The 19711-nt window shown below is 39.8% G+C and overlaps 1 protein-coding gene across 2 annotated transcripts in view; it reads left to right on the top strand.

Moving 5' to 3' along the window:
• LOC137176881 (neuronal membrane glycoprotein M6-b-like) overlaps positions 1–19711 on the top strand; it is a 42518-nt gene that overhangs the window by 10322 nt on the left and 12485 nt on the right. The window contains exon 1 of one of the 2 annotated variants that reach the window (XM_067582892.1): positions 4154–4325. The exons of the other annotated variant lie outside the window; for it this stretch is intronic. Within the exon in view, the coding sequence (XP_067438993.1) occupies positions 4256–4325 (70 nt within the window). The 5' untranslated portion in view covers positions 4154–4255. Of the gene's footprint in view, positions 1–4153; positions 4326–19711 lie in introns of those variants that run through there. 2 annotated transcript variants of the gene reach the window in all.

Here is a 19711-nt window from a genome sequence, read left to right as displayed (position 1 = left end):
TTGTGTATCTTCTCCCCTGGCTGATACATCAAGGTCTGGTTTGTTGGTTGGTGCTTTTTCTGTCTTAAAGGAGGGAAACAGCAGAGAGGAACAGAGACAAGAGACAAATGAGGATACAATTAATGACACAGACAGGTGGAACTGGGGGTGTGCACATATATGTATATATAAAAAGGGCAATGCTGGTGTGGAGCTGAGTCGCTAGTATAGCTCTGGGTTCAAAAACCTTTCTGTACCCTATTGCAACTATAATTATATTTATATATAACTATAATTTTATGCTTATTTCCAGGATTTGATTCTCAGTAATTTGCAGGTATTTAACAGTTAATTTCTAGGACATTTTACACCGAGGGTGGTGCAATTTGGTACAAATTGCATGCTCAAATGCGCTCATTATAGAGTTTTTAAGAAGTGTTAATATGTAGTTTCACACACCAAACTACACACTGAAAACTAAGTATTTTATGTCAGTTAAAGAGTTAAAGAGTCTAATTCATTAAAAATGTTTGCAAATTACCAACTACAGTATGTCTGAAACCAAATTGACACTTACAACTAAACCAACTTCACATTTTTTCAGTTTTTTCTTACAGTTTGTACCAAATTGCACCACCCTCTGTGTAAAATGTCCTAAAAATTAAGCATTAAATACCTGCAAATTACTACAAAATTAGTATAAACTTGAAGGACCTGTAAAATCAAGCATTGCCGAAATGCAGCATTACTGTAGTTTGGGGTTTGGGCCTGAGTCCAAGCACTGAGTATTATGTGTGTGTGGGAATGTGTGCATGTGTATGTGTGTGTGACAGGGTGATGGTGAAGAGTGCCAGGGAGCACTGTATCTCATCTTCTGGACAAGTCCTTAATCTGTGTGACCCAGCAAGGGATTATGGGGGTTCTGAGAGAAAAATGGGAGTTTAAATTCACCCTTCAAGCCTGATAACTGACAGTTTAGAGTCGGTGTCACTGTGTTTGTGTGGTTTTATGTGTGTGCGTTCTTCATTGTTACAACAGAGGAAAGATTTTTCTTCCTGCAGTTTAAGAATCTTATTGTACAAGCTCCCATTGTGCTACAACAGCGACACAAACCACCACAGAGCACCAGAGTGAAGACATGTATTTTTACTATTATTGGAAATGTGATTAGGACTCCTTGATCAGTAATTAATTTCTAATGAAAAGAGGATCAGCCACTGCAATAAATAACATCAACGCAATGAAAAAACATCCAACTGAGGCCCACAGTCCTGTTATGTAAAACATTTTGCAGTTTGTGAATACATTTCCTGAATCTGTTTCTGTTATTTGTTCTATATTAAGTGTGTTTGACGCTGTATTAAACAGGAAATGGTTTGCTTGAGATTACAACCAGATAAAATCACTGGTCCTATGCAGTTCAGTAGTTTACACATTTATGAACTGATATGCACTGGGTGGGCCAAGAGATAAAATATGAGGTTGTCCGTCATATCTACAGCTAAACAAGTACACTAATGGCCTAACTTCCCCTCTTTCCCTTTGAGTGAAGTTTTACAGCATGAGAAAATGCCAATGCTAAACAAAACTATAAAACAAAAACTTGATTCATTAATTAGTCCATCAAAAGAAAAATAATCTGCAAATATTTTGATAATTGGTCAGTGATTGAGGCCATCTATTAAGCATAAATACCAAATATTCTCTGGTTTTAGTTTAGAAATTGTGAGGATTTGCTGCGTGATATGTGATAATACACTTCATATATTTAGTCTTGAAATCTTGGTTTAACAAAATATATCGTCTTAGCTGTAAGGAAACTGTGATGGGCATTTTTCCACATTTTTTTTTTTTTTACATTTTATGGACCAGAAAATCAATCAATAAATTAGATTAACAATCAAAGTAATTGTTAGTTGCAACCTTAATGAAACACAAGTTTCTTATATGGTTGCTACAACTAATATTTTGGCTCTGATATAAAGATATACAGAGAAATAATCATTCTCACCAACCAACATTAAGTCTGCTTTTGGGTCACCAAATCCTCAGTGATGGCTCATAGACTTTAAACTGTTTTTCATTCATGCAGTGCATCAGGTTCCCTCATGGCTCAGTATCAAAGAGCCATACAAATGTCAAAAAGTCAATGTGAGGATTTACCAGCATATGGTGCATAGTGGGTGTTAATTTCAGCCCTCTGGGTGAATGCAGCCACTAAATGTCATATATGTCATGTTGGCTGTTCTGGTGTCTGATGTCGGGGGATGTTTTGTGGGACGAACAAATCAGGGGTTGGTGGGGTCAGTGTCTGCAGTGTGGGGGGGGGTTCCTGGATTGTTGTGTGGGCTGAGCTTTGTCTGAAACAGTGCCACGTGGGCCTGAATTAAAACCGTATTTAAGAGGATTCAGGACAGATGGCGTCCCATTGTTTCAGGATGTGTTTATTATTAGAAAATGGGGTGAATGATGAAACCAGCCACCCCCCCTCCCTCCCCTGCCTGCCTTCTCTCAAGAAGCACACCCACTTTTCTGCGGGTTCAGGGACTCACCTTGCTTGTTTGCTTTCTCATTGGATTATGAGACCCCTGCACTCAGCCAATCAGTGTCCTCGGAGGCAAACAAAGAATCCCCTCTTAAGTAACGCCAGCCACATGGCTGTTTACTGGTTAAGAAGCTCTGATTGGTCAAGTGTGATCCAATCAAAGTTCAAAATCAATTTAAGTAAAGCTGTTTTTCCAAATTAAGAAGCTAAGGAAAGCTAACACAGGATGTTTTTCAGCTATAATAAGAGTTTAATGACAACGTGTAGGACGCAGAGAATCCTCCTCTTTATGTGTGTTTGTCCTCTTTACTCCAGGATGAGAAATATTAACACTGCAGCTAAGGATTATTTTCATTATTGATTTGTTTTAAAGTTTTTTTGTTTTTTTTATTATGTGGTTAGTCTATAAATCATCAGAAAATAGTTAGAATGTCAATCACAAGTCCCCAGTCCAAAACCCAACAATATTCAGATATATGATATAAAACTGAGAAAAGCAGCAAGTCGTCATATTTGAGAAGCTGAAACCAAAGATTTTTTTCTTTTTGACCAACTTTTTGTTTTTCAATCATTTTACACTGTTCACACAGAATGGGACAAACATATATTAGCATAATAGATAATTGCACAAGAAATATATACAATAATACAAGAAAAATGAAAATGGAAAGAAAATTATAAACAAAACAGATGAATGACTTTTTCTCTAAAAAGGCTCACAGACCTGCTCTGACTTTAAGGTCATCTTTAGTCCAGGGTTAATTAGAAGGAGTTGATTAGTGATTGCAGAGCTGCTGGCTGCTTAAAGATATCTTAAAGTGTTAAATGAACTATGATGGGTGTTGATATTTTCCATTCTCAGATTTATTTGTGAAGACTAAAAACCACAATCAGTACTTCCCCCGCCTCTCACCCACATTCTCACTTTTATCTTACACACTGGATCTTCTTCTTTTTCTCTCTCCCTCCCTCCCCAACTCTCTCTCTCTCTCTCTCTCTCAGCTCACCAGATGGAGAGGGGGTGGTGAGTGTACGATTGTGGCTGTGAGTGTATGTGTGTGTGTGTGTGTGTGTGTGTGTGTGTGTGTGTGTGTGTGTGTGTGTGTGTGTTTGTGTATTCATGCATGCATGGTTACCCATGAGTTTGCATATTTACATCTCCTTCCCATCATTTCACCCTTACATCCTCCTCTGCTTCACCGAAGCAGCGTCAACCTGCAAAAGCCGCGGACAGAGGAAGGAAATAAAATGACATTTAATGAGGTTCTTAAGTTAATAAGAGGAGGATAGACCCTCGGGAGAGATATTTAACAGTGATTTTCGGGGCCAAAAGCGTTATCTGGCATCTTTTGGGGGCCACTAAGCGAAATAAATCCAATCTGACAGCTGCCTGTGCCTCTTGAAACTGGATTGTTAATATATATATATATATATATATATATATATATATATATATATATATATATATATATATATATATATACATATGTGTACAGAGAGAGAGAGGGAGACAGAGAGAGAGAGAGAGAGAGAGAGAGAGACGGTGCTAAGCTGTAACAGAGAGAAAGAGAGAGAGGGGGGAGAGGGAGAGAAAGAGGGAGGGTGTGTACGAGGCGAGAGAGAGAGAGAGAGAGAGAGAGAGAGAGAGAGCATCAAGGCACCGGGACAGGCTCCAGCATCCACACACTGTAAGGTACAAGTGCCACAAGGAGACTATAATTCCTTAAAATAATGGATGGGACAAAGCCGGCCATGGAGTCCAACGCGGAGGAGACTCAAGACGAGGGACAGGAGAGCAAAGGTACGCTTAATCAACCGCTGACATTTGCGCGTTTTTCCTGTATATTCTTTGGAGACATTTGCGTCTGCGCCAGCCTGAGCGGTTTAACCTACTTGCAATGGCTTTCTCTTGTGCTTGTGTGCGACACAATAGCGGTGCCTTTCTCTTGTGGGCTCTCACCGATGTGGAAAGCGACGACGGTCTCTATCTCTGCTGCAGATGATCGAGATTATTCCCACCACAAACCCGATTTTTTTTCCCGTGTTATTTTGCGCCTTCAAAGGGATTTGGAGGCTGATGGAGGAGAAAGAGGGTGGGCGGGTTGTGGAAGACGCACGGTCTGGTTTTATGGAGCATATAAATGCCAATTTGTTTTTGCATTGCTGCACTATTATGAGCTTATTGCTGCACTAATGAGCGGCTGATAAACACAAGGCTGTGCGCTGCGCCCTGCATTGTTTCCCCCGTCAGGTGTGGATGATCTTCCCGCCGCAGACGCTTCGATTATTATCGGCGATCCCCCCCCCCTCCCCCTCCCCCCCACCATCCACACACACACAGAGGCTCAGTGTCTGATGTGTGTGAAAAGCGTGATTAGTCGACGGCGATGCGATATATGAAGCCTGTGTTTGGTATGACCGCAATAATCAGGTCCATTAGTCGAGCAGGAGGCTGCAAAAGACGCGAGCAGCGGCGCACTTGACGCAGAGGGATGGCTGTGTCTATCAGTTATAAGCCCACCGCTCACAGCTGATAATGAAGCGTCTAAACAGTGCACACAATTAATTTTTGGCTTCATAAAAAAATGAATCTCCGCGATACGCATCTGTTAAATCTTACAGCATCCATTTGAGGGCATAAAAAACGCTCTTTAAACCATTAAATGCCGAGTGTCAGGTGCATTGTGCACGCAAAATAAATTCAAATACAAAACACTGTTGTTGTGCAAATCAATTATGACATAAAATAGACATTTTTCTAACCGAAATGAAACCAAACTGTTGCTGCTCCACTGCTCACACTGATTCTGTGTGTTGGAACAGTGTAGGTGTGTCTTTGTGCGTTGGAGGACTCAACGCCCATACAGAGTGGATGTGACTGATTTGTTTTCGTTGTGGTTTGTTAGTAAAATCACATCCTTCAGTGTGGAGACAGCAGTGATGTTAGTGATATAAGTCAGTGATGGAAGGCTTACTTAGTGTACACATCATGATGGATGGGATGCAAAGAATTAAAGATACACGATCATGATTAGGGGAGTTCATCCTTTTTTTATTTACAAATCAGTGCAGTTGAGTCAGAGGCAGTGTGATGCCTTTTTGCCCTGCTGGCTACAGAGAGCAGGATAGTTGATACCAGTCAGAGCTTGTGGGCCTGAAGGTTTTTACACACACTGACCTAACAGCAACATCCAGACTCTCTCCTGCTTTTTTCTTTAATTTCTGCAGGTCTTCCCCCAGTTTCATGTGCACCAATGTGTTAAAATGAAGGGTTTGTGTTTGAAAAGATAGATTTTTTAAGTGATTTTTAGCTTCAGTGTTACAAAATGACACGAAATGTTACAATTTTGAAGACAAATATTGAGATTTTTTGCTTCAGCAATACTAACTGGTATGAAATGTCATGAAGCCCTTTAAAACGGCAGAAAATGTTACTATTCTGAAGACAAATAGTATGACTTTTAACTTCAGAGTTACAAGATGGCATCCAGTGTTCAAATTTTGGAAGCAAATATTCAGATTTTTAGCAACAGGGTTACTAAATTGCATAAAATGTTACTATTTTGCAAGTTAATTATCAGCCAAAGAGTTCAAAGTTGATGCTGTTGCTACTGTTGAGAGGCTGACGTCTTTTACGGCCCTGGATTTATAGTTCTTAGCCAGATTTTGAGACTTAATCTTTTTTTAAAAAAGCAGTAATATATCATGTGTAGTTCTTGCAGCACTACTTGGACCCTGCCACAGTGATATTGCTGGGTCACGGTCTCTCTTTTCTCAGCTATGACGTAAGGTGGAGAAGAGTGGGGTGTCCCTCAACGGTGATGTTTTAAAAAGACATTACATCATCCTCTCCGGAGGCATGCTGCTACGCATGGGCCAGCGTCCAATGAGAGGCCATACCCGCAACTTCACTTGGGCGAGGCCGTTTGAGGACCCTCAGGATAGTTGAACAGGAGGGCAGCCATATTTATAGTGAGCTATAAACCGTCTGAATCACTTGAATCACCATTTTATGTGGACGCCATAAAATTATCACCCAGTTCAACCTCTGCAGCCTGGACTCTTGTGCTCCAGGTGTGATGTTGCGCAACTGAGTCCACCCACACCAACATACCAAAATAGACCGGAGTGGAGGATGGCCTATTTGTTGGTGTAATCATTTGTGTGTGCGGTTGACATCTGGAATGTAACCATAAGCTTGTAGCGTCCGTTAAGAAGCTGAAGATTTACAGTGGGGGCAAGAAGGCGAGAGCTGTCATGTAAGAAGCTTGTGTCGGTGTGTGCCAGCGTTGCCTCTTCAGCTTCACTATGACACGTTTCTGTTTCAGAAAGCAAATGTAGTTTTGGAATAAATACGTCCAATTCTTATAAAATCATCACTCCAAGGTGCATGATGTGATAGATCGTCTTGTGTTTCCTGTAACATACTGTATCTGACAGGGACAGGTTCAGTTTTAGAAGCAGTCTGGAGACACAAATCAGGTCATGAATATTTAAACGTGCTGCATTTATGTAGCGCTTTTCTAGTCTTCCGACCACTCAAAGCGCTTTACACTATGTGCCAACATTCACCCATTCACACACACATTCATACACTGATGGCAGAGGCTGCCATGCAATGTGCCAATCTGATCATCAGGAGGAGTATCTAATGCTCATTCACACACACACACACACTTTCTACCTCTTGAGCCACATCTGCCCCCATTTAAATGCTTAAAGTCAAGTCAGAAGTTTATATCTCACATAAAATAAAGTATCATGCACATTTCAGTGTAGTATATTTAAGATATAACTGTGACTAAATTATTACAGGTATATCAGTATTGGAATTATGTCAGCGGATAAGTAACAAGATACTGCAGCAGAAAAATGGCAAAGATATGTTTGGTGTAATTTACACAGTGTCTCAAAACATAGGTCGTCCTCCATAAAGACATTTTTCAACTGTAAAATGCCCTGTTCAGTATATATATTGGTCCTAATTCTTTAATAACCAAAATTAACGGATCTGTATGGTATGGTTTTATGTGTTAATGTTATCAGATTTATTAAACTTCATAAAAATATCACTATCACCCTCAAAAACACTGCACTATCAGGCTATATTGTGTTTATTCTACCTTAAAAGAAACAGGTTGACGTCTATGCGTTCGATATGAAAGCTGGAGTCAGGAGACCGCTGTTGCATCTCTCTGTAGCGTCTCTGCATGACATTGAGCTGAGAGTAATTACAAACTGAAAAATGAGCACAGTACAGGCATGGTTCATAATCCGGGAGAATGGGGCGGTGTTTTGTGTGTATGGATTGATCTTTTTTGCTTGATTGCTTCCTATAATCTCTGATCTGTACGTCTATAGATGTAGGCTACACTGTACTCAGGACTCGGATAACGAGACATCAGCTACACTCTCTGAGGTACGAGTATATCAGATTTCATTAGTGTGAGACAGTTTGATTAGAGAAAGAAAGCACCTCCCATGTGACATTTATAGTTTTACCTTTAATGCGGCTCCCTAAAGCGGCTTGGACTATTTCAAAGTGCAAGTTAATGTGTCTCCTCTTTTGTTGTAACACACACCTTCCTTCTCTGCGTGTGTGCATGTGCCCGCTCTTACATAACGCAACGCTGGCTCGCCGTCCTTGGTTATAATGTTCAGATCAGAACCGTAAGAGATTACATCATTGTCTGGAGGGGTGCAGGTTTTGTTGAATTTTCTGCATGGAAGGGCAGAGCGGCCTCTGAAGCACAAAGAGACATCCTTTTAATCAGTCTTTGAAGTTTTGTTGTTTTTTTTTTAATCAGTGACATTTGACCTGAGCAGAGTAGGAGTTTAAGATCATATGCTGAAGTTATCACCTTCTACTTCTCTTTTTAATCTGCATTTGTCTCCAAAATGTCTCCATAAAACCACTGGAGTCCATCGCTTTATGTCACATTCACATTCCAGCAGTGACTTGTAGATTGAGAGTGTTCAAACAGGTCATGGTTAAAAGTAAAGTTCTAGTTTCCAATTTATTGTCGGTGCTTTTTACACATGAAGTTTCCCCATTAGACTCGACTCTGTGTAGTTGCTTCCAAGAAAACGACTTAGTTTTTTGCTTCTTACATGTGCGCATACCTTGACAGAACTTGAGATATGCATTTGATTATTTAAGAATCGGATCATAATTTAGTAATTCAGTAAATTAAAAAGCAATTCTGTCCTTTTTCATAATAACCCCTTTTAAGGTTTTTTTAATTATCCCATCTTCACCAGAGCAAAAATTTCAGAGTAATTCCATTGATTTTATTGCCATCACTCACATAAAGCTGAAAAGATTAGTCGATTAATCAATTACCGTAGGTACCCAACCTCTCGGGACAATCACAGGATGATTTAATGGATAAGATATAAAATAAGATACACAGAATCAGGCGTTTTCTGTTATTTTTCTAGTTTTTGCTCTTTTTTGTGAACTACTAGATACTTTTACCTCTTCAGGCCTCTGAAAACGAAACAATCTGTAACAGAAAAGTCCCTCTATGTACTTTTGAACAAGGGGTTGCAAGTGGACATACCTTTGTTTTAAGGGGTCACAAACCAAAAAGGTTGTGGACTACTGGATTAGTCAACTGACAGATGAATAATAGGCAACAATTTTGAAGTCATTTTTTAAGTAAAAATGCTTGAAAATTTGAATATTTGCTTCTTTTCTTCGATTTCTATGATAATAAGCAGACTGAGGATGTCACCTTGGGCTCTTGGAAATTGTAATTAGACCCAATTAATCAAGAAAATATGAACATAATCATTAGTTGCAGCCCTGCACTCACCTTGGCAAAACCTCCAATGTGTGACAATGTCACAAGATGAGTAAATGGTGGCTTTCCAGTGTCGCACAAGCCAGGAACAGACCTTTTTTTTTGCAAGGGGATAGGGGTCATTTGAGAAAAAAAAGCCTCAGGAATACAGTCCAGCTGAGCCCAGGTTGTGGCCCCGAATCTAAAGGCCAGCCCCTGTTTGATGATCATCAGTCGGGTGAGTCGACAGAGGAGCTGGACTGTTCTCCCTGCTGGTGCTGACATTTAGTTTGTGATGCTGATAAATATTGGACAGATTCCCTTTCCTGCTCTTTCTTGACCTTACAGTAGATCAAGCATTACATGTTTCACGTCACATAAAACATTTTAATCCTTCATCAATCATTGCTGCTGTTGAAAAGGTGATTTTTTTTTAAAAGTCAGACTTCCAGGATAGTAGCACTGGTTTAACTGAATTCCTCCTTTGACCACTTATTTCTTAATTTCATAGCTGTGATATTATGCATTAGTAGTACAATATTCAAACATGTGCTGAATGATAAAAAAAAAAAACAGCCAGTGTATATTAGAAAATGGCCAGTAGTGACTTCCTCTTTTTTGAATGAACGTCTTGCCTCAGTGTTCAGTGTTATTCTGCCTCGTAATCCACTTTACAAGGCAAAGCAAATCACTGCTGCCACACACACAAATCCTAAGAAGCTTCCTCTACACACTCTTTAAGGAATGAGAGAGAATTAGAGTATGTGTGTAATAACTTTAGGGCAGAAAACTAGCTTGGCTAACGGCAAATTATTGTGCAATATCAAGATACTTCCCTCTCTTGCCTTTACGCTCGTACAAAAAACTGATGAAAATAGATTTTGAATGGCTTGTCTAATCTGACCTATATTAAAAGAAGATATGTTTAATATTAGCAAACATTAGCCACCATATTTAAAGTCTTTTGCTATAGTTTACACCTTTTATATCATATAACGTTCAACTTTGTTTATTACCTGAGATTGCTGGCACCTGCTGGCTCAATGCAAACGCAAATGCAAGCCTTGAAATTTCCTTGGTATTTTAAAAATCTTCCCAATAGCAGCCAATTCGCACATTTTCTGGCATTATGGACTTTTATTGTACTGCTGCTGCTTCTCTCTCTTTCACACACACACACCACCACACACATTCTATTGCAAAGATTTGCTTTTATTGGCATCCGTCTACTTGACTTTCTTACAAATAACCACCTCTCATATGTAGGCTCAGGCTCTCGCTCCATATCTTTATGGCAGTTTGTCAATGACGATATCAAGAAGAAAACGCTCCCACATACTTAACTGATGCTCCAAAAAAAGATTTATTGAGTGCAGCTGCATCTTCATCAGCTAATACTCAAAATGAGACCACAAATTAGTTTCTCAATGACAAAAATACTTAGTGAACACTATTCAAATTGAAACAGTCATCAAAGAGGAACTGATTTGGTGCGTACTCTGCACCTTGCTTTCTGTTCATCTGTAGCTTGTTTTTTTGAGCCAGACTTCAACAGTATATGATCGTTATCTGTCTGTTATCGCCATGTCTTCTGAGATAAAGTGTCTCAGACAAATGAAAAAACAGACCACACTTGGAAATAGACTGGTTCAAATTGAATAAGTGTGCTGTGCTCTCAGTTTGCATGCAAGGAATCAAAAAGAGCTGAAAGGAAATCCCATTCTTTGCTCAAAATATTGACTCATGATTCTGTACTTGCGTCTCTCAAAACTTCTGTCCCTGTGTGGTCACAAATCTTTACTGTCCAAATTGTCAGTAAACTACTTTTTTGCCTTCTTCTGTCTCTTCTTCTCTTTCTTTTGTCCTAATTCTCCTTCTTATCTCCTTCCTACATGCATACACACACTCATGCACACACCCATCGCCTATCCTCCTCTCGCCCCGGAGGTGTGTGAGGTTGTGGGAGCATGTGAAAGCCGTCACACAGGGAGAGGCTCATGTGTTCCTCATTTGAAGCCATTTGCCCAAAGCATGCTGTCAGCCTCCATCTGGATATATATGTGTGTGTGTGTGTGTGTGTGTGTGTGTGTGTGTGTGTGTAGTGTTGGTTTGTGCGCTTGTATTTGTTAACGTGTCAATGACCAGGAGTGGTTGAGGGGAATGTCTGTGCTTGCACTGAAGGAAAAGCTCTATTTTTGTGTGCACACATGTGGGCGAGACTGTGTGGTACGCCGTTGTGTTCATATTCAGCACTCTAAGTCCCCACACTGTGGTCGCATTTATATTTAAATGTGCTTTCTCTTCTTGTACGTACAGGAAACAAGGCAGCATTTAGTGAATGCGTCTTGTTGCAATTTCTTGTCGGCATAAAAGCTGGCAGCGCTGGGGAAAATCCCTTAAAAGTAGCTTTTTTGGTGCTTACCTTAAAAAGCAACTGCACATTCATTGTGTATAAAAAAGACATTTATAAAAGAAAGAGTATTTTTGTATTGTTCACTTCAAAAACATGTTGTAGCAATGTGGCTAAATGTGTTGTCTGCATAAGATGAAGGTGGAATTGTACTTAAAGATGAAAAGATGAAAACAATATAAGAGAAAAATCAGTTTTTAAATTTTAACATGAAAGTAGTAAAGCAGAAATCATTAGATGATTCACATGTATTTTCATTATAGGAAAATAGTATATGGTTAAATATTGTGTAACAGTAGCACAGTTAGAGTCATGAAAGTAAACATTAGCCACCATATACGCTGCCATTTCTTAACATTAGCCACAATATCTAAAGTTTAACATTTTATCTAAAGTTTGAAACATTTGCTAACATTAGCCACAACATCTTAAGTTACCCAGCATTTTCTAACAATGTGTTACTTCTTCTTTCGAAAGTTAGTTTCACTTTAAGTCATTAATGACGTAAAAATGTCTGATTGTTCATTGGTTTCAGCTCCAAATGTGAGGATTGGCTGCTTTTCCATTTCTATTGTAAATTGAATAACTTTTTGACTGTTGGTCGGACAAAACAGGACATTTGCAAATATCACCTTGGGCTTTGAAATTGTCACTATTATTTTGAGCGATTAATCAAAAACATAATTAATATGTTAATTGATAATGAAAGTAGCCTAACAGTTAGTTGCAGCCCTAATGAGAAGCATCAGATTACATAAATTGGGGAGAACAAATGCACTCAGTTACAAGCTTCCACAAAACAGTAGATCAATACATCTATGTTTGAACTCCAGTCTGCAGTGGGTATATGAATAGCTGTGTTGACAGGTTGGCACAGCATGCCTTGTTCCTGAGAGATGCCAACCTCCTCTGGCCTTCCTCCATCACCCACTGATGCCCAATCTGCTCCTCCCATCCATAGCCCATAAAACGCCTGATGCCGATTAGCACTCGTCATCATTAGCCATGGATGACATCGATAAATGTCTGAGCCTGAATAATGTGTAGGTCACTCTGGGTCTTTGTTTCAGACCTGGCTTTGTTTTGGTCCATCTTTGGGTTAATAAAACTGTTCTCAGTTGGATTTTTATAATGTGAGCTTTGGTTTTTGGTGTTTGACCCCTACTGCCATACTCAAGAAGATAGACCAAAAGCTCAAGAAGTGTTTTTGTTCTATTTTTATTGGTATTTATATGTTATTCTCCATTTTCTGAATAACCAGACCCTAAACTGACCTAACTATGTAAAGTCTGCCTTCACAGAAAGTGCTTCAGTCATACAGTAAATGAGACTCTCTGCAGTAACTCATATTTCAGAGTTCACGCTCAGTTGGACCCTTGTGCCAACCACACACACAATTTTCAGCAAGCCCCAGAGGCTGCTGGAAAGTGAATCTCCATAATCACATCAGGGGCAGGGAGGGGGCGGAGGCGATGGGGCCAGCGGAGGGCCACCGACTTCTTTGACATCTCAGGGAAAGTGACATTAGCCAAGTTGGTTGCGTAACCGCTGAGCCATTCACTTCTGGCCAGAGGGGCCATTTTACATTTTGGTGGAACAAGACTCAAACTAATAGCGTATACTCCACTCCGCTGAGCCGGCTGACGGTAGCACTGGACAGGTGATCGTGCTTCTGAAGAGGAGATTAGAGACAAAAGAGCTGTTAAGTGAGTTTTCACACTGCGTAGGCGGTCAGTGGACTTTCTGCCATCTCTGTTTAGATCAAGTCACTGCACCCTAAAGCCAAGCAATTTTGAATAAACTCCTTTAATGTTGCTGTTAATTGTGTTTGCCTCATTATGCGAAGTAGCCCTCAAGGAAACAAATACAGCTTTCTTGCATCATATTGTGTGATAATATACTCCAGACTGCCTGAAGATAAACCAGAATTTTCTAAATGTTAATATCTTAAGCGCCTCATTTCATATACGGAAGCCAACTTCTGTCATAACAAAAATTCATTATTTTTACTTTATAATCTTATAATTCTGACTTAGTAAGTCAAAATTTTGACTTAATGTCTCATCATTTTCAACCACTTTCTTGTACATTTGACTTAACAAGTCAAAACTTTTAAACAGTTTTTTTTTTTTTCATGGCAGAAATGGTCTTCCATATTTCATACCCTACTGAACATTGATGGGTTTTTACTTTTGTTTTGGTCATCTCTGAGCTGTTTGAGCCTCTTGTTCGTTCCTAATGTTTCCCACTTGTTTCTGTGGAATCTGCTGAAAACCTGTGTTTTGTCTCCACGTGAAAACAGTGAAAGAAACACTGAAAAACTTCTTAACTAATATATGTTTGATCCAGATCAGAAAGAAACCTTCATATACCAGTTTTAGCCCTGTTGGCAGTTGGATTATACATTTAAAAACACATTTACAGTAGTGAAGGCGTGTATATCCATTTAAAATCTTTCAGTTTTTCAAAATTCAGTATTTAATCTTGATCTGACTTGCAAATCTACCGTATCTGTGGTTGATCCTGATGGACCACAACAGGGAACATAAGAAGTGTGTTACGCTGTGCTCTTTCTTCCAGGCTGCTCGTGAATGTGAAGGCACTCCAGCTGCATCTCAGTTCACAGCACGGGACACCAAACAAGCAAAAGCACCTTAACTCACCCAGAGAACTAATTAATATTTCATATTTGAGTCTTTAAGAGCAAGAGTATGAGCATAATGTAGCTAATGTTCCCTGATGTGCTTGTGATGGGATACTTAACTGATTAGTTCCTGTGTTGTTGTAATTTTTGTTATTGGCATGTAGAAGTTGGAAAAGTCAGTGCTAAATATAGTGTTTCAGTTGCAACATGCAAACAAGCTGATTGTAATGTGCACCGGATGAACTATTTTTGTGTGTTTCTCTGCATATGTGTGTGTTTCCACTCCCGTTCGTGCCCCATCTGTATCTTTTTTTGTCATTATGTGGGAGGGTGTGTTTGTTGTATCTTGGGAGTTGAGTCCCTCACCCAGCTGTTAGAGTTTAGCCCAGATTGGTCACAGAAAGAGAGAAAGGTACAGTTGAGCGAGCCCAACATCCAGCAGATCAGCAGGATAAAAGTATTGATCACCCAGCAGAGCGGGATTTGAGGGCCGTACAGTCCATCAAGCTCAATTACCCCTGGCCAGATGCTGACCTTGTGGCCTCCATAATGCCGCATAACCAGAAGATCACAAATAGAAGATTAGGGTCAGTTATGTACGATGGGGAGAGGAGAAACAAAAAGGTTTCTAGTTCAGAATGGGGATGGGCGCTGGTATCATCCTCTTACCTGGCAGGGAGCATATTGTGTCCTCTTGATCAACGCCACGAACAAGCCGATTAGTGAAAACCTTCGCCTGGATAATGTGCTGTTTGTCAGGTGAATGTGTGTCAAGATGAGGAAAGGAGACCAAGATGTTTATTATGATAGAACAAAATGCATATTGTAGTGTTTTCTTTGCATACTATAGAGTGCTGCAAAAGATGAATCATCACATGCAGTAGCTGAGCCTGTGCCAACAAATTGCCAGCTTTTGAAAGACGATTCAACTTTATTATGACTTTGGTTCATTTTTGTTCCTATCGGTAATAATAACGTCGGCTGTCGGCAACAAAAACGTGGTACAAGAAACATGAGTAGAATTTAAACCACATGGCTGGAAGGCAAAATGAACATGCGTACAGTTAGAGCTGAATAAATAGTTGATTAATAGATTGACAGAAAATGTATCTGCAACTATTTTGATAATGGATTAACCATATAAGTCATTTTTTTATGGTTCCAGCTTCTCAATTGTGAGGATTTTCTGCTTTTCTTCATATCTATATGAAGTTTACTATATTATTCTTAGATTTTAGATTGTTAGACTTGTCTACACAGGAGGACGAAACCATATTTTTACACCACAAGTCTATTTCATTCTGTTGTATGAGGAGAGTGATTTGGCCCTGAGCACTGTCAAAATGCAGGTGACCTACACTCAGCGTTGTGCCTGAATGCAACATGTGTAGACACTAATGGAGGACAGAAGCTGCTGCTGCTGCTGCTGCTCTCCTTTCACTACGCCGCCTGTGTAGACACTGTGTTAATCAGATAAAATAAGCAATTTGAAGACTTTGGGAAATTGCGTTTTAGTGTTTTACTGTTTTATGACAATTTGTAGACAAAATGAGAACATAATTGGCAGTTTAATTGATCACATGAATCATTAGCTGCAGCATCGACTTCCTGGTTTAACGTTGACAACTTTGTGCAATGAGGGATTATTTCCAACATTTTGAGTCTGCTCACTTTCGGCTCAGATCATCTGACTAAACTGTTTTTTAAAACCCGATCACTCACATTTCTGGCCCCATTGGACCTTGTTGTGGTGATGTAGCTGTTTGTTCTCAGATCTAAGCAATTACTTTGGTGTCAGAACTGCTAGAAAAAATGTCCAAAACAACAAAAAGTAAGATGTAATAAACCAGAAATATGCTTTAAGGCGAAACAGCCATATTTTTAACTGCATGACGATGCAGGTCTTGATGTTCCCTCTTGGTTTTTAAAAGGGTTTCATAAAAGCTCAGAGGGGCACTATATCCCTCAATACAAGTGGAGAGATGGAAATCTCCCAAGCTGAAGTTATGAGCTTATGAGTTTGTGTGTGTGTGTGTGTGTGTGTGTGTGTGTGTGTGTGTGTGTTTTCTGCTGCCATCAAACAGATGGGGCTTCTTTTTCATCTCAACCAGAAGAGACATATCTCTCTCTTTCACTTTCCCACACCTTTCCTCTCTCTCTCACATTCTCTCTCTCTCTCTCTCTCTCTCTCACTCTCTCTCTCTCTCTCTCTGAGGTCCCCCTCAACTCATGTGGGAATCTACCCATAATGCACTGTGAGGAAATTGCCCCATAATGAATACAGCACTCCTAAACTGGAATACAGCCGTAGGCAGAGACCAGACCGGCCCGCTGAAATATTCACAAAGCTTTATTAATGCTGTTATTCCTGGCAGATGCCCTGTGCGTACTAACAGTTGGCGATAATCATGCTGTGCCACTGGGTTGTACAGTTTATAGCAAATCATTAACTATCAGGACAGTCGATGAAATCTTCTCTCTCTCCTCTACTCTCAGTTTATATTAAAATCTTTTTTATAGGCATCAGAGCAAGGAAATCAATGTTGCCAGAGAAATAAAGCACATCATTTCAGGCAGTATTTTTTTATAGAGGTGACAGGTGATCGCTGCTAATGAGGTGGAAATTGTTAATTAAATGTTCAGCTTCTATTTACCTCAACTGTCTTGCAAAGCACCCTGTAACTACTGAGATTTCTTTAAAGTTGCCAGTTTTTTGCTCTTTTTAAAATGCTAAAACTATAAATTGAAACCTTGTGACAATGTGACAATGTAGTTTATAAGGTTACGTGTTTTTTGGAGGGATTATATCATGGCGAACACTCCTCATTTCATGTCAAGGGTGTGAGGTGATTGACAGGAAGCTGTCTCCATCCGCGCCTCATTCATCTAGTCGAAAAGCCTGAAATATTCTCTTGCCCAGTAAAAAGACTTAATGATGATGATAATGGAAAAAGGGGAGAAAATTAATTTTATATTGACTGTGTGGATTATCTGGGACATCACAAACTGCTCCGCTGTGCAGAAATCCAGGAATAATGATGAATAAACATGAGGGAAACTTGCACAAACACCACTCTTATTATTACTCTCCAAAGACCTTGTTTTTCTTCATATTTTCTTTGTCTGCACAGCTTCCTTCAAATCAAACTGCCTGCACTGTCTCTGCTGTGTAACGTTGTGTAATGTCAGTACAATTGCATAATCACTTTGGAAACATATCAAGTACAGAATGATTTCAGTTGAAAAAGCAAGAACATCTTGATGATTCTAACCTAAAACTAAAGCTGCTATGCTTATATTTTTTATAAACTTTGTATTTTATATCAACAATGGATGAAAGGGTCATGTGCAATGTAAAATGGATCGCTCGGTAGAGACGAATCCACAAAGAAATATGACCCAACTCTGTAATTCCCCTTAGCTCTAGTTGAGCTATTTAGCTTCCTTTAGCTAGACTTTACTGTTTTGGTTCAGTCTCACCGCTCTCATTAGCATTGCTTTTTTCAGAGAAAAAGTTCTGATAAACCCTCTATATGCTACCTGCCCAGGACCAAACGACAGATAGACAAAGTTAGCTACTAGCTGGCGAACATAGCAGAGCATTGAGCAGCTAAAGAGCCAAAGATGTTTCCCTCAGACAGTGGTGGAGACCCAAAACAGAGCTAAAAGGAGGGTGACTATTGGGCTTACATTTGTCAAATTCCCTGGAACATGACTCCAATTGAATGCTAATGTTGCACTGTATCTGCTAGATGCGTAAATAACTAACATTTATCAACTTGAAGTGATAAAATGTCAGTGTATTTCTGCTTTTCATCTTCTTTAAGTCAATGCAGAGTTGACATATCTGCAAGACAGTGTTGGAAATAAAACAACCTTCAGGCAAAAAAAAGAAAGCAGGTCTCTACTTCTGTCTTTAATGTCAAATAATGCAATTTATTCTTGACCTATTTCCCAAAAACTGAGCAGAGGAATATGGTTAGAGCTTATTTGCATCTCCCTGCTTACATTTTTCTTCTCATTCCTTCGGTTGCTTTTACATCCTGGAGCATGTTTGTTATTTTCAGTTCAAATTTCAGACTGTTGTCACCATTTAGTACCAATCTTTAGGTTTTGATTTAGGTTACATCACTCTACAGTCGGTGTATGTGTGTGTGTGAGACAGAGAAGAGTAAAGCGGCTGTGAAGCACTACGCTACTGCTGAACTGGGTCGTGGGTAACACGTTGCTATGGCAACTGCTATTTGCCGGCCCTGGGGCCAAGAGCTGCTTTTTCGCTTATACTTTCTCTCATTCTTTTCTCTGCTCTTCCTCGCCTGCTCTGCCTTTTTTGCCTTCACCTTCTTCTCTCTTTTCCTCTTCCCTTTGTTCCTCTGCTCGCTCTCCATCGATCTCGCGCTCTGTCTTCCTCTCCATTCACCTCCTGCTTTTCTCTTTTTCTCTCTCCTCGCTTATGCCGTCTCTCCTTCTCATTTTGCCTTCATCCCTTTTTACATCCCTTCATTTATCTCTCTCTGCAGAGAAAACAAAAAGAACAGGCATCTATTATCTGTCTTTCCTTTAACTGTCACCCATTGACGCAAATTGAAATCCTAATTTAAGCAGGGGAACAATTTCAAGTTTTGTCCTGCATCCTTTCCACCCAATCACGCAGCTCTTTTGGAAGGAGAACAGCAGGGGATGTTAATCCTTAATTGCAGCTCTTGTCTGTCAAATTATTCACTGTTCTGTTGCTCGACAAAATTAAACAGAAATTCCCAAATCTTTTGTTCTTTCATATTGGCAAGCTAAAACGTTCCCACAAACTGATGCATCGCCCTTGGTCTGAGATTGTCAAGATATATGACACAGCATCATAACAGGAGCGTAACATATTGTCTCAGTGATTAACTCCAGCTGGCTCACTGTATGTACAGCATGGACATGTAGTCATATTTCAAAAAGAGAGCATAGAAGAAGACAAGCAGGGCAAAGGCAGAGACGGAGGTAGCGAGATGCAGCGAGGTATAAAACGAGAGCGATAGGCCGACCTCGGTGTGTCACCTAAATTCTGCCCTAATGAATAGCCCATTGATTTCCATTAGGGCTAGCTTGAGCTGACCACTACGGCCTGTCTGTTTCCCATTAGCGCACTTTTAAAGTGACGCTGATAAACAGTCATAGCCACAGGCGGACCGGATGAGGGGCCCATTCAGTGTTTAAAAGGAACCTGTGAATTCTTCCGTGAAGCTGCGTGGAGCCAGAGAGTAGGCAGAGTTAACAGCAGAAATAAGAAAAGTCTTAAATACCAGTCATGCAGTCTTTTTTTCCTTAAAACAGTCGATCAAAATATGCATATTTTGGCTCCT

This window comes from Thunnus thynnus, chromosome 24, assembly GCF_963924715.1.
Source record: "Thunnus thynnus chromosome 24, fThuThy2.1, whole genome shotgun sequence".
Taxonomy (NCBI): Eukaryota; Metazoa; Chordata; class Actinopteri; order Scombriformes; family Scombridae; genus Thunnus; species Thunnus thynnus.
The sequence above is the reverse complement of the archived record's forward strand: the minus strand, read 5'-3'. Positions and strand labels throughout refer to the sequence as shown.